The sequence below is a fragment of the Salmo trutta genome, chromosome 40 (genome assembly GCF_901001165.1).
Source record: "Salmo trutta chromosome 40, fSalTru1.1, whole genome shotgun sequence".
Lineage (NCBI taxonomy): Eukaryota > Metazoa > Chordata > Actinopteri > Salmoniformes > Salmonidae > Salmo > Salmo trutta.
The window spans coordinates 21,405,335-21,421,189 of record NC_042996.1 but is presented as its reverse complement, the minus strand read 5'-3'; the positions used below and the strand labels follow the sequence as shown (position 1 = coordinate 21,421,189).

Genomic DNA, 15,855 nt, shown 5'->3' with positions numbered 1-15,855 from the left:
CATACCTGCTGCGTTTTGGTCCTCCATCACCGACGACAACCGTGACACTATGCTTAATGAGCACAAACAAAGCACCTGGGCTGGATAACCTTCCTGCACGATTCATAAGGATAGTGCTTGTGTCACTGCTATAATTATGACACATATTGTAAACCTTTCTATTAGTAGTGGTACATTTCCCAAGGATCTCAAAACAGTCCAAATGTAGGAAGCTACGGGCCTGTGTCAATCCACAGCACCTTATCCACAGTTGTTGAGAGATTAGTTTTTAATCAACTTGAGGGATACCTTCTTGAGCACAAACTTCTTTATGAACTACAATCTAGCTTTAGAACAGCTCATTCCACTGTTACTTGCCTTATCCACCTTTTTGACCACATTAAGCAGGAAAGTAAAAAGGGGAACTATACAGGTATGGTCATGTTAGACTTGCAGAAAGCTTTTGACACTGTAGACCATGATATTCTCCTGATGAAACTGAAATGCATGGGTCTAAATTATGTAGCAGTGAATTGGTTTAGGTCTTGGAACAAAACATAGATTGCTTAGGGCTGACAAGATAACAGTAAACTGTGCAGGCAAGGAGATTGAATCTAAAACAAGTGTAACTTATCTTGGTGTGCCCCTAGATCAATCCCTTTCTGGAGACCTGATTGCTGCTAAAATTATTTTTTAAATGGCAAACAAATTATACACTAGATATTTTAACAATAAAGTTAAGAAACTGCTTGTCTCAACCTTGATTCAGTGTCATTTTGATGATGCCTGCTCTGCTTGGTATAGTCGGCTATCAAAAAAGCTGAAAAAGACAATGCAGGTCATGTAAAATAATGTTATCAAGTGTATGCTGAATGTCCCCCCTAGGAGTTCTGGGAGGTGGGCTTGTTACCTTTGGAGTCCAGAGTGGAGCAACTTAAAATTAATCATATGTTTGACATCTTAAATGACTGTGCCCCAGGTTACATGAAAAACCACATTGCTATGGTCTATAACTAACACAGCAAGTATTTCCTTGCCAGGTATTTTTCAATGGAATAGCCTTCCCTTGGAGAACAAGCAAATAAAAATAGCTTTAAAAAGCAGGCAAAGTTTTTCATTTGGCAAGGTTGTCTAAGTAAGGGAAACCACTCCATTGCCCCTTGTGCCCCTTCTGCCTGTCAGGTGTATTTATGTGAAGGATTGGTATGATGTGCAATTAATAGATTGTTTAAATGTGAAATTAATATGGTTGATTTAAGGTTAGGGAGAAGTGCAGTGAATAGTGCCACTTTTTAGGATGTCAATATAAATGAATGTATTTATGGTTGTTTGTTATTTTGTCTTGTCGTTTAATCATGTGTTATTGTTTTTACCATTGACGAACAGTTTGGAAATAAGCGTTTTAATTGATACTTTCAAGTGATATCCTCTGGGTCTGTCACGTCCTGACCAGTAAAGGGGTTATTTGTTATTTGAGTTTGGTCAGGATGTGGCAGGGGGTATTTGTTTTATATTGTTCGGGGTGGTTGTGTATGTAGAGGGGTGTTAGATTTATGTCTTCCGGGGTTTTTGGTTATTGTTCTATGTTCTGTCTAGTCATTTGTATTACTATGTTTTGCTAATTGGTGTTGGGGCCTTCAGTTGGAGGCAGCTGTCTATCGTTACCTCTGATTGAAGGTCCTATAATTAGGAGTATGTTTGTGGGAGATTGTTTCTTGTATTGCTGTGTGTTGCCTACAAGACTGTTTTCTCGGCCGTTTATCGTTTTTGTCGTGTTTGTTTTGTATTAAATAAAAATGAGCATTCACGTACCCGCTGCGCCTTGGTCCATCTATTACGACGACCGTGACAGGGTCCACATTGTGCATTTTGTTGCATATGTATGTTGCCCAAAATAAATTCAATTCAAGGGCATTAGCTATTGAGATGAACTGGTTTTAGAGTATTTGCATAGGAAGTGTAGTGTACTGTTTTTTAAATTCTATTTCTCTATATATGAATTACAAATCAGCCTTTAACTAGTTAAATCCTGTTTCTAGTCTATTAGTTAAAATATGTAACCATTGATGTCCCAGGACCAAGATTGGTAAACACTGTTGAAGTGTATAATTGTAATACATACAGTTGAAGTCGGAAGTTTACATACACCTTAGACAAATACATTTAAACTCAGTTTTTCACAATTCCTGACATTTAATCCTAGTAAAAATTCCCTGTTTTAGGTCAGTTAGGATCATCACTTTAATTTAACATTAACATTTTACATTTAAGTCATTTAGCAGACGCTCTTATCCAGAGCGACTTACAAATTGGTGCATTCACCTTATGATATCCAGTGGAACAACCACTTTACAATAGTACATCTATATCTTTTTTTTTGGGGGGGGGGGGTTAGAAGGATTACTTTATCCTATCCCAGGTATTCCTTAAAGAGGTGGGGTTTCAGGTGTCTCCGGAAGGTGGTGATTGACTGTCCTGGCATCGTGAGGGAGCTTGTTCCACCATTGGGGCGCCAGAGCAGCGAACAGATTGGACTGGGCTGAGCGGGAACCGTGCTTCCTCAGAGGTAGGGGGGCCAGCAGGCCAGAGGTGGATGAACGCAGTGCCCTTGTTTGGGTGTAGGGCCTGATCAGAGCCTGAAGGTATGGAGGTGCCGTTCCCCTCACAGCTCCGTAGGCAAGCACCATGGTCTTGTAGCGGATGCGAGCTTCAACTGGAAGCCAGTGGAGAGAGCGGAGGAGCGGGGTGACGTGAGAGAACTTGGGAAGGTTGAACACCAGACGGGCTGCGGCGTTCTGGATGAGTTGTAGGGGTTTAATGGCACAGGGAGGGAGCCCAGCCAACAGCGAGTTGCAGTAATCCAGACGGGAGATGACAAGTGCCTGGATTAGGACCTGCGTCGCTTCCTGTGTGAGGCAGGGTCGTACTCTGCGAATGTTGTAGAACATGAACCTACAGGATCGGGTCACCGCCTTGATGTTAGTGGAGAACGACAGGGTGTTGTCCAGGATCACGCCAAGGTTCTTAGCACTCTGGGAGGAGGACACAAGGGAGTTGTCAACCGTGATGGCGAGATCATGGAACGGGTAGTCCTTCCCCGGGAGAAAGAGCAGCTCCGTCTTGCCGAGGTTCAGCTTGAGGTGGTGATCCCGTCATCCACACTGATATGTCTGCCAGACATGCAGAGATGCGATTCGCCGCCTGGTTATCAGAAGGGGGAAAGGAGAAGATTAATTGTGTGTCGTCTGCATAGCAATGATAGGAGAGACCATGTGAGGATTTAAGAATGTGAAATGTCAGAATAATAGTGAGAATTATTTCAGCTTTTATTTAATTCATCACATTCCCTGTGGGTCAGAAGTTTACATTCACTGAATTAGTATTTGGTAGCATTGCCTTTAAATTGTTTAACTTGGGTCAAACGTTTCGGGTAGCCTTCCACAAGCTTCCCACAATAAATTGGGTGAATTTTGGCCCATTCCTCCTGACAGAGCAGGAGGTTTGTAGGTTTGTCAGGTTTGTAGGCCTCCTTGCTCGCACACGCTTTTTCAGTTCTGCCCACAAATTTTCTATAGGATTGAGGTCAGGGCTTTGTGATGGCCACTCCAATAGCTTGACTGTGTTGTCCTTAAGCCATTTTGCCACAACTTTGGAAGTATGCTTGGGGTCATTGTCCATTTGGAAGACCCATATGTGACCAACCTTTAACTTCCTGACTGATGTCTTGATGTTGCTTCAATATATCCATATAATTTTCCATCCTCATGATGCCATCTAGTTTGTGAAGTGCACCAGTCCCTCATGCAGAAAAGCACACCCACAACATGATACTGCCACCCCCGTGCTTCACGGTTGGGATGGGGTTCTTCGGCTTGCAAGCCTCACCCTTTTTCCTCCAAACATATTGATGGTCATTATGGCCAAACAGTCCTATTTTTGTTTCATCAGACCAGGGGACATTTCTCCAAAAAGTCCAATCTTTTTCCCCATGTGCAGTTGCAAACCGTAATCTGTCTTTTTTATGGAGGTTTTGGAGCAATGGCATCTTTCTTGCTGAGCAGTCTTTCAGGTTATGTTGATATAGGACTCGTTTTACTGTGGATATAGATACGTTTGTACCCGTTTCCTCCAGCATTTTCACAAGGTCCTTTGATGTTGTACTGGGATTGATTTGCACTTTTCGCACCAAAATACATTCATATCTAGGAGACAGAAGGCGTCTCCTTCCTGAGCGGAATGACGGCTGTGTGGTCCCATGGTGTTTATACTTGCGTACTATTTTTGTACAGCTGAACGTGGTACCTTCAGTTTGGAAATTGCTCCCAAGGATGAACCAGACTTGTGGAGGTCTACAAATATTTTTCTGAGGTCTTGGCTGATATATTTTGATTTTCCCATGATGTCAAGCAAAGAGGCACTGAGTTTGAAGGTAGGCCTTGAAATACATCCACAGGTACACCTCCTATTGACTCAAATGATGTCAATTAGCCTATCAGAAGCTTCTAAAGCCATGACATTTTCTGGAATGTTCCAAGCTGTTTAAAGGCACAGTCAACTTAGTGTATGTAAACTTCTGACCCACTGGAATTGTGATATAGTGAATTATAAGTGAAATAATCTGTCTGTAAACAATTATTGGAAAAATTACTTGTGTCATGCACAAAGTAGATGTCCTAACCGACTTGACAAAACTATAGTTTGATAACAACAAATTTGGGGAGTGGTTGAAAAACATGTTTTAATGACTCCAACATAAGTGTATGTAAACTTCCGACTTCAATTGTACATGCAAGGACAGCATCACTCAAAGACTGGAATTTGATACTCCTGGTATTGGATTTGACTGAAAAATAATCTCAAAGACATTCATACCTAAACTGCACCTTTATTTGCCAAGGTAGAGTACATGATCAGTGAATATATTAAATGTACAGGCTACAATGTGGGGATCTCATGCATGGTAATAACTACATGTATATACAACTTGCATCCTTGGCACAAAGTTATATTATATTCTACTCAATCCACAGGCTTCATTAATGTCATTCAGACTGTTTTGAAGTTGATACAACTGGCTATGATAGCTGAGGTTCATAGCTAGGTTCTGAACTAATACGTTTACCAAACGTTTGGGTCCATACACAGATCGGCTAGATAGCTAGCTACACATCCATTGGCATACAGGTATTTTTATCCTCCACTGTACAATAAGCAAGAACATAGCTAGCCACATTATTTCATCTATCTGCATTGCATGGCAAATATCAGCAAGGCAAGCCTACAAAAAAGTACATTCAATTTGCAGTAAATGCTTTAGCTAGCTAGATTCTTTACATCCACTGTTTCACAAGACGATAGCCTGGTTTGCTGGTTGTTTCAGGAGTCCCTAAAACATGAAACAACCAGAATCACAATTTCATACTCATGTCACAACACCCATAAAGCTAGCCAGCTAACTGGCTAATGTTAGCTAGTCAGCTAGCTTGCTAAATCGCGTTTTTTGTAAATTAACTTTATAATAAAAAAATATGTATAATCGTTTGTCGCTACATTAACTAACATATTTATGTCAACTGTAAAAGTTTTGCATGATTCGTTATGACGTTATAATCACTTACATTTGCTTCGATCCTAGTATTTTTGTCACCCTATCTTTGCTGAGGAAAGTCTCCAGCCCTGGGTTGCATAGCATCAAATTCATAATGGGAACCACTCGATATGACTTTTATAGTGCCTGAGGTACTGTTATTTTGAAAATGTCCGAAATTCAAAGACCTGGAAGTACGCTGATTAAGCAGATCCTCTTAACAAACAGTATATAAGCCCCTTCATTGTGTGGATTTCATCAACGTAGCCTACGGTCTATGTTGACATTATTAACCGGTGAAGTAAGTAATTGTCCTTTGAGAAAAATATTGCGGTCTTTATGAAAGGCCTACAGTTTACCGCTATGGGTTTCTAGTTGCTGTAACTTTGTGGGCAGTGCAGCACGGACTTTGTACTTTACTGCACGAGTAAACTTGTCTACTCGCACCTAGCTATATAAAGCGGTTGCCTATGTCAGCATGCCTCGGACTGTTGTCATTATCAAAAAACTCAGTGTAAGTACATTTGGACACGAAGTTTGAAGCGAATGTGACTCGTAGCCAATTTGTTCTGTCGCCAACCAGTTTTCACAGGTTAAAGCCAGGACAAATGGAATGTTAATCCCACCATCTTTATCAGTGTTCGGTTGTTTCTGTCTTGTCTTTCTCTACAGGTGTTTGTCCACCATGGTTGGGACTTTCCCGCTTCTGTCAGTGCAGCCAACACGGGGGCTCGTGGATGAGAAGATCCAGGTAGTTGTGAGGAATTTACCTCCAGCTCTCTCAGTGACGCTACATTCCCTTCATTGCTCTGAGGATAAGGACCTTTGGGAGGCGTTCGGCCATTACACCAGCGACGGCCAAGGCACGGTGAAGGGTAAGGTTTGTGACCGCCGACCGGGCTTACAGACCGTGTTCTTGGATGTAGCCTTGGCCTAACATCTGTATGAAATCCCATATATACTCTTGTTGAATTCAATTACACGTTGTCCCAGTGGTTGCCAATAAGATCAGCATGAGATGCTGGCGGCTGGCCAATGTTTTTGCCTGCTAGTTTGCCCTCTATTGCTATCAAGTTAGTACAATATCACTGTACAACACAGCAAACCTAGAGTAAAGGATAGCAAAATAGATGTTATTAAAACCAATATGGCTGTTGTAAAGGTCATTGTAACTCCCTCCATAACCACGAGCACGACAGTGCCTTGATTTTTGTAACAGTATTTTTATTGGAGTTTCACAATTTTCACCCATATTAAGAGATACAACAACAAAGACAAGGCAAAAAAAAAACAGCACTCGCTTACACATATCCGTATGTATGCACGCACGTACACACACACACACCATTTCCCTCTCCCCGCTTCTCTCACCCCATCCCCCTCATTGCATCTCTCAATACATACATTTTAAACAAACATAAACAGAAAAAAATAACAATAAAGACATAGTAAATAAATAAAATAAAATAAAATGCTCAGTTTAAACCAAGAAGTTGAGTTCCCCACACGGACCGTACAGTGTAATTCTGGAATACATAGATCACCCTTCTAAGAGAATACTTGCAGCATAATAGCTGATACTTCAGGTTCTAGGTAATTTAGGTAAGGTTCCCATACTTTGTAGAACTGATCTGTTTTAGAATGCAATGTACATGTCAGATATTCCAGCGGCACCCATTCAAATAGTATCTTATGCCAATCTTTAATAGAGGGAACCTTATCACTAATCCACTGTAAAAGGATGTTTTTCCTCGCTGCAAAGGTAAGGATGTTGTAAAGCCTCCTCTTACCCACAGAAGTTACATGCCTACTAGGGAGACCTAACAGTAGAGAAACTGGGTCCAATTCTAGATCGACCCCTAGGATCTTTTCAATCTCTTGCAGAACACCAGACCAATATCTTTGTATTTTGGGACATGACCATAAACAATGTGTTAGGGTGCCTGTATCAGTTTTACATTTGAGACACTGAGGAGAGGAGGAAGCGGGGCTAAATGCATGTCTGCGATTTGGGGATATATGCAATCTGTGTATTATTCTTAATTGAATTGCTCTAGTACGATTACATATAGATATTGTTTTTGCATATTTCCAAATGTCCTCCCACATCTCTTCGTCAATGGTAACAGACAGTTCTTTCTCCCACACTTGTTTCACCCTCTGTGTGTCGACAGCAGAAAAGGACCTTAAAGCATCATAAAACAGACTTACAGACATTTTCCTTTGTGGGGAAAAAAGCATTCTTTCAATGACAGACATATCAGGGTTACCAATTAAGGTGGTGCTCTTCAGAATATAGTGTCTTACTTGTAGGAAACGGAAAAAGTCCTGCTTTGGGAGTTGATATTTCTCGACCATCTGCTCAAATGACAATAAAATCTTATCCGCAAATAAGTCATTTAGTCTGCGTATGCCCTTATTAAGCCAAACGTTAAAGCCAGCATCCAGCAATCCTGGGACAAAATCTGGGTTGTTAAGAATTGGGGTAAGAGCAGAGGTTAGTTTGGACCCTCCCAGGTAACGTTGAACTGACCTCCATACTTTGAGTGTGTTAAGTGTAATGGGGTTGTTACAGCGATCTTTTACAGACTTGAAACTTGTGAAAAACAAAAGGTCATGTAAAGGGTATTTTGAAAGAGAAGTCTCAATGTCTAACCAAATAGAGGAGTCATCGTTTGTGATCCAGTCCGAAATATAACATAGGTGGGCACACCACTGATAGAGCCTGATATTGGGTAGATCCAAGCCACCCATAGAATTTGGCAGCTGCAATATTGCCATCTTAAGTCTTGGCTTGCGTTTACTCCATATAAAGGAACTTAGCCATCCATTTACATCCTGTATTACCTTATTGGAGAGTAATACTGGGATCATTTGGATTGGGTAAAGTAGCCTAGGTAAAATGTTCATTTTCAAGAGGGATATTCTACCCAACCATGAAATCGGAAGAGAGTTCCAGCGCTCCAGATCCTGTCTTATTGTGTCAAACAAGGGAACAAAATTGGCTTTGTACATTTGTTGGAATTTAGGAGTTACAAATATACCCAGATACGTAAAACCTGAGGGAGACCATTTAAAAGGGAAGGGGGGAGAAGTGTTAGGTACAGAGTGAAGGTTACCAAGTGGCATAGCCTCTGATTTAGTTAGGTTAATCTTGTAGCCTGAGAATTTGCTGAATAACTCAATAGTGTTAATCAGAGATGTGATTGAAGTCTCGGGATTAGAAATGAATATCAGGACATCATCAGCATACAAGCTTATTTTATGGTGAACATCACCAATGAGCAGCCCCTGTATAGCAGGCGTTACCCTGATGGCCTCGGCCAGTGGTTCCATAACAAGTGCAAATAGGAGGGGGGACAGAGGACAGCCCTGTCTGGTACCTCTGTGTATAGAGAAGCTATTTGACCGTAGTCCATTAGTAAGGACAGCAGCCTGAGGATCATCATATAAAACTTTCACCCATTTTATAAAGTTGTCCCCCAGACCAAATTTATTTAGAGCAAAGAATAGGTAAGACCACTCCACACGATCAAATGCTTTCTCAGAATCTAGGGAGAGCACAAGACCATCCATAGCACTTTGTTGGTAGACTTCAATTACATTAAGGAGCCGTCTGACATTGTTACATGACCTACGTCCCTTAATGAAGCCAGTTTGGTCTCCTTTCACAATTAGTGGCAGTGAGTCCTCTAATCTTGTGGCTAGAATTTTAGAAAGCAATTTTCTATCCACATTCAGAAGGGAAATTGGTCTGTACGAGGAACAAGACTCCGGACATTTTCCCTTTTTGAGAATAAGTGATATGTTGGCTTCTCGCAGCGTTTGGGGGAGCTGATCATTTGAAAATGAGTGGTTAAACATATCACGCAATGGCTCAAGGATCAGGCCATGGAACTCTTTATAGAACTCACTACAAAACCCGTCCGGTCCTGGGGCCTTACCATTTTGCAGATTCTTAATTGCGGACATTATCTCTTCCTCAGTAATAGGGGCATTAAGGAGAGACTTCTGTTCTTCGGAGATAGTAGGGAGCTCAATCTTAGAAAAGAAGTTCTCCATTAACTTGGGTGCGTCATTTGGCAGTTCTGAGGCGTAAAGATTTGCATAAAATGTCTTAAATGAGTCATTTATCCATTTATTTTCATATAAATGATTGCCATCAGAATCAGTAATAGCCGCAATTGACTGAGTCAGCTCTCTTTTTAGCTAGGTACGCCAAGTACTTTCCTGGCTTATCGCCATGTTCATATAGCTTTTGCTTGACAAATCTCATTTTCTTTTCAGCGTCCTGTGTTAGGAGGGAGTCCAGCGTTGATCTAATGACTGATATTTCCTTTAATAGGGCAGGAGTGGGAGTTTTAATGTAGTCCTTCTCTTTAGTTCCCAATTCACCCTCTAGTGTTTTTTGCTTTTCACGCTTTTTCCGCCTCTTAGTGGCTGTGTATGACATAATCAGACCCCTGGCGTACGCCTTACAGGTTTCCCAAAGGAGTGAGGGGTTATCTGTTGATTGAGAGTTAATAGAGAAAAATGCTTTAAACTCTGTAATAAAATATGATGTGAATGTATGGTCTTTAAGAATGGTTGTATTCACCCTCCAATGTCTTGACTGATTGAATGCCCCGTTGAGTTTTATGTCCAGGATCACCTCCGCATGATCAGATATGACTATGCTTCCTATCCTAGCGGATAAAACAGACTGCAGCGACGTCCTGGGCATAAAAAAGTAATCTATTCTAGTCTGACATCCATGAGGTGCAGAGAAAAAAGTAAACTCTCTGTTGGAGGGATGGAGAGCTCTCCAAACATCAGCATACCCCAGATCATCACAAATGGCTGTAAGTGACTTAGCTTGAGGAGAGAGTGAGGCTATACCACTGGGAAGCTTATCAATAAGGGGGTTCAACAAACAATTAAAATCCCCTCCGACCACTGCAGTGTCTGAGTTTAATTCTGAAAAGTCTAGAAATACCTTAGTGAGGAAGTCAGGGGGGTGGGCAGGGGGGAAGTAAATATTCATTATGGAAATGCTCTGCCCTTGTAAAGTACCATTAATTATAACAAAGCGACCCAATTTATCTTTCACACACTTCAAGACCTTAAGTGGTAGGTTCTTTTTCACAAGAATTGCTACACCTCTACTTCTGGATGTAAATGATGAGAAAAACACTTGACCAAACCCCCCTTGTTGTAATTTCAGATGCTCCTTATCATTCAAATGGGTTTCTTGTAACAGGGCAATATCAATATTTTCTTTTTTCAAAAAGGATAGTATCTTCTTCCTTTTAATGGGGTTATGGCTCCCTCTAATGTTCCATGTACATACACGTAGTCTGTTACCTGCCATTGCGCTTTGACCATTCAATATCCAGACTGAATCCTACTGTAAAAATGGGGTGGTACCTTTTTCCATGTGTTGAACTCTCCTCTATCTCACTGAGCGTAAACAAACAATATGAGCCCTGAACTCGAACTATACAAAACCCAAAAATTAAACATGTAAAAATCCAAAAGGGGGTTTTCCCACTAGCTAACATGCAGGGGATTTCAACTTTCCAATGTAGACTCTTAAGTCCGCATTGCCACTCAATAGCCTCATCCTTTATATATGTGGAAATTAAAATCAATAGAAGAATATTGAGGCTCTTCCACCTAAAACCAAGCCTGGGCACCAATATAGGTTCACACATATCTCAGTCTGAGCTACGGCGGCAGTTACTTTAGCAAGAAAAATAATACCGATACGAATATTACTGAACAGGAGCACATGAGAACTTACATCACTGTTTTATGATCAGATTCAAAATAAAATAAGACGTTATCCAATGCTGCGGAGGTGCAGCTTAAGGTTATTTACCCGAGAGAGTCAATAAACGCAGCAGCCTCTTCAGATGTGTAGAGTTTTTTAGGCGATCCGTTGACCATAATCTTCAATGTGGCCGGGTACAGCAGTGCGTAGTCGATCTTCATTCTCTTGAGTCGAGCCTTCACCTCATCAAACGCTTTGCGCCTTCGTACAACCGCTGTGGAATAATCATTGAAGAATGAGACCTTTGGACCTTTACGTTGACTACCGTCAGAACCGATGTTTCTAGCCGCATCCATGACGCGCTGCTTGTCGGTAAAGTTGTGGAACTTTATAATCACTGGTCGTGGGCGCTGATTGGGACCGGGTATCGGTGCTTGAGAGCGATGTGCTCTGTCTAGCTTCACACGACCAGCCTTAGTGTCCATTTGTAGGTAGCCAGGGATCCATTCCTCAAAATAATTTACTGAACGTGTCCCTTCAGAATTTTCCGGGAGTCCCACAACACGGATATTGCATCTGCGTCCTCGATTATCCAAGTCGTCAATGTGCTCCGCCATTTCGCGCACCTGCTTCTCAAGTGCTTTTATCTTAGTGTCCATGGATGTAGTTGAATTTTCCACAGTAGCAATTCTTCCTTCCGCCTCATCAACACGTTTGACAACCCTCTGTAGTTCAGCTGAATGGCCTGCTATTGCTTCCAGGACCGTTCTTATCTTAACATCGATCACTTTAGTAATGTTATCTGTCATCCTTTGAATCACCAGGTCCATTGTGCCTGGATCCGCAATGTTGTTAGATTCGCTAACGTTAGCTAGCTCCTCCTGCACCTCTACAGGGATGGCGATTTTGGTCGACTTCTTAGTAGCTCTGTTGGGCATGTTGTCGGAGATTTTTGAGAAATAGTCGCCAAGACTCATTGTAGGGTAACTTATTTAGCCAAATCTACCACTTTTTCAAGCTAGGAGATTAATGTAAGAATATAAATTTACGAATACCGCGTGAGCTCGCTGAAACACCGTGTTCTCTCTACGGCGCCATTTTGTTCCCCCCAGTGCCTTGATTTTAACTGGTGGTTTTATTCTGTAGTTTGTCATAATTATCACCTTCCGTGAGAACTACAAAGTAAATTAAAATACAGTTAAGCACACTCTTACAACCTTCTTGTCTTACGAGTGACTTATTAGCTTGATACAACTCTGAAGTGCTTACATACATAAAAACAGTTTAGCCAGAGATAACAGTATCAGATTAAACACATAAACAAAGGAAACATACCTCGTTGGCTGCTTTTTATAGAAGGGAGGAAATCCCAAACTTCACAATTCTTATTCCTGGCATGAATTCAAGCTTCATCCTTAATTATTATAACGTTACCATCCTAACATACACGCTTCAACCGTTACGAACTACACCCGAACACAGTGTGGGATTGCCTCACCCCAAAAGTGTGTTGCTACGATAATACTCCCGTCAGAACAGTTCTTAGCCACGTAGTTCCGCATGTTTTACAATTTCTCCCGCATAGCGAACACGTAAACAATTCAAACAAAAAACAACGACAGACTGACAGGTTAATTGTCAGTTACAGTCATGCAGTGGAGCTGTGGTCGCAAGTAGTATAATTGTTCAAATGCAACACACTTTGAAAGGCGTGATCAAAGTGTTCAACTGGAACACGCTCAAGCAAATGAATACCAAGTTAAAAACAACTGGGAACTTTGATTTTGGAAATATTCGACTTCAGCGTGTTCAAGGCAAGTGGGATGAGCTCCGACTAGGACAAACCGTTTTAAACTGTCAATCAACTTGGAATTCCAAGTCAGGAACTCGGCCTCTTTCTAAAGCTCTGACTTTCATACCTAACAACTACCTCACAACAACTACCTCTTCCCCTACTGTATTTATTTAGTTTCTTTATTTTGCTCCTTTGCACCCCATTATTTATTTCTACTTTGCACTTTCTTCTACTACAAATCTACCATTCCAGTGTTTTACTTGCTATATTGTATTTACTTTGCCACCATGGCCTTTTTTGCCTTTACCTCCCTTATCTCACCTCATTTGCTCACATTGTATATAGACGTATTTTTCTACTGTATTATTGACTGTATGTTTGTTTTTACTCCATGTGTAACTCTGTTGTTGTATGTTGTCGAACTGCTTTGACTTATCTTGGCCAGGTCGCAATTGTAAATGAGAACTTGTTCTCAACTTGCCTACCTGGTTAAATAAAGGTGAAATAAAAAATAAAGAAATAAATACCTGAAGTTCACTAACATCATTAATTGATTAATTAATATTTTTCAGAGTTCCCAGTTGTTTTGAAAGCACCATTCAGTGTGTTTTAGAATGTAAAAAATAATAATAATATTCTATGTTCTTTACTGACTTGCCTAGTTAAATAAGTTATTGTTTACAATGACGGCCTACACCGGCAAAACCCTGATGGCACTGGGCCAATTGTGCACTGCCCTATGGGATTCCAATCACAGCTGGTTGTGATGTAGCCTGGAATTGAACCAGAGTGTCTGTAGTGATGCCTCCACTGGGGAGCCCCAGTCAACAGACAACTGACAACTCTGAAAAAACAAGCTCTGATTACAAAATATACAGAAACCCAAGCCTCTTTCTTTTTTGTTGTTTATGTAGTTGCTAAGGATGCCAGTCTTGGAGGTACATATGAAGGAACAGAGCCCATGGGTCTACTGTGGAGCATGCAGCCTGTTCCAGGCAGTCGGACAGGCCTCAGGTAACACACCAATGCAATTCAATATTTGGGGTCAATTTTACATAGGAAAACCAGATCATTTAGGGTTACCAGGCCCGGCTGGACAAGTCAAATAAACTCTGTCTCTCAGGTTGAGAAAGATGGATGTCCTCACTCCTATGGTGGTACACATCTCTGTGTACAGTGGGCACATGACTGAGGGCTTCAGCAAGCACTCTCCCCTAGTGACCGTTGTCACAGAACGATGGTACATGGCACCTGGTGTGTGCAGAATTGACATCAAGGAACATGGAGTCCGAGGGACCCTCTTTTTACCCCCAGGTCCTGGACCCTTCCCTGGGGTGTTGGATATGTGGGGAAGGGGTGGGGGGCTGGTGGAGTACCGCTCCTGCCTCCTGGCGTCACACGGTTTTGTTTCCATGGCGCTAGAGTACCTTTCCCATGACAAGAACAGATCCTCAGACATCGAATCAAAAACTTACTTTGAGGTGATTCTCATACTGTGTGTGTGCCTACAAGCTTGTGCATGTCTTAATGTTCAGAAATGGCCCTGAGAGGGCAGAGTCCTGCTGTAACCATTTACCCAGACTCACTGTTATATTATATCACTTCACATTATATTACATCACATTGCATCTGCTACATTGGATCCTACATTGTATCCTTATCACTTGAACTTGAGTTCTATCTCTCTTGTTATGTAGAAAGCGTTCAGGATTGTGCAGGAGCACCCCCTGGTGATGAAGGACAGAGTTGCTCTGTTTGGTCTCTCCTTTGGGGTGTCAGTCTCCCTCAACTTGGCAGCCTACTCCAAAGTCATCAGCGTGAGTCTCCCTCCCACTCTCCTCTTTTTCCTCCAGATTGGAGCTTTGTATTTATAGAGTGAATTCAGATTCAGAAAGCTATTGTCCCAACACTGACCATGTGTATAAGCTTATGAGTTTGTTCAGTGTGTAACAATAAATACTCTTTATTCCAGCCCAGATGCTGTGTGTGTATCAGTGGGAGTCACGTCAACCCGGTCAACAAGGCTACCGGTGAAGTGTTTAGAAAGATGAACGAGTGAGTGGGATGTGGCTGAAAAATAAACCCAAATCTGTTCAAAGTGAAGGTGTAAGGTACCGTGATTATGAAGCTTGTGACATACAGCCCAAATAAAGAAATATAGACTAAAAACATAATTATTTATTGCCAGGGATGGGTATAAGAACCAATTTGATGAAGAGGGCCGTGTGGTCTGGAGAGACATCATTCTGCCCATCCCAACCGACCTTGGAGAGAAAGTGGATGTAAGTCAACACACACAAACACACACACAGTGGGTTTGTTTACTCATTGCCTTGTCTTCTGAAAGATGGGGAGGATAAAGTGTCCATTGATGTTGATCGTCGGGGAGGATGATCAGAACTTGGCGACAGTGGAGTCTGCCAAGGATGTGAGTACACACACAAACACGATTACAAGCTTCCTATGAAATCCATCATTTTAAATGACGCTGAATGTGACCTCTGACTTGCAGATAGCCCAGATGATGTGTGCAGCGGGTAACAAGCACCTACTGACCATTCTACAATACCCTGATGCTGGACACCTCATTGAGCCGCCCTACACACCCCACTTCAGAGCCAGCAACTTCATAGTGCATCAAACACGACAGAAAGGCACTGTACACACAACTCACACCTATAGTATACACACCTGAACTAAGATATATATGTATAACCAATTCTTTACTCCCAATGTAACTAA

The 15,855-nt window shown here is 41.6% G+C and overlaps 1 protein-coding gene and 1 long non-coding RNA gene across 6 annotated transcripts in view; one reads left to right on the top strand and one right to left on the bottom strand.

The window, feature by feature from the left end:
• Positions 1-15,855, top strand: part of LOC115180077 (acyl-coenzyme A thioesterase 5-like) — a 34,955-nt gene that overhangs the window by 16,963 nt on the left and 2,137 nt on the right. For 2 of the 5 annotated variants that reach the window (XM_029741979.1, XM_029741980.1), the window contains 8 exons: positions 6,239-6,441; positions 14,028-14,127; positions 14,237-14,594; positions 14,811-14,930; positions 15,086-15,168; positions 15,302-15,395; positions 15,461-15,541; positions 15,626-15,767. In XM_029741979.1, the coding sequence (XP_029597839.1) occupies positions 6,252-6,441; positions 14,028-14,127; positions 14,237-14,594; positions 14,811-14,930; positions 15,086-15,168; positions 15,302-15,395; positions 15,461-15,541; positions 15,626-15,767 (1,168 nt within the window). In that variant the 5' untranslated portion in view covers positions 6,239-6,251. Of the gene's footprint in view, positions 1-5,861; positions 5,868-5,948; positions 6,081-6,238; positions 6,442-14,027; positions 14,128-14,236; positions 14,595-14,810; positions 14,931-15,085; positions 15,169-15,301; positions 15,396-15,460; positions 15,542-15,625; positions 15,768-15,855 lie in introns of those variants that run through there. The other 3 variants (XM_029741981.1, XM_029741978.1, XM_029741977.1) reach the window with 3 other exon arrangements.
• The window catches only part of LOC115180081 (uncharacterized), a 33,251-nt gene that overhangs the window by 16,645 nt on the left and 751 nt on the right, over positions 1-15,855 (bottom strand). Inside the window, exon 2 of the long non-coding RNA XR_003873031.1 lies at positions 3,678-3,681. This is a non-coding gene — a long non-coding RNA (uncharacterized LOC115180081). The remainder of the gene's footprint in view (positions 1-3,677; positions 3,682-15,855) is intronic.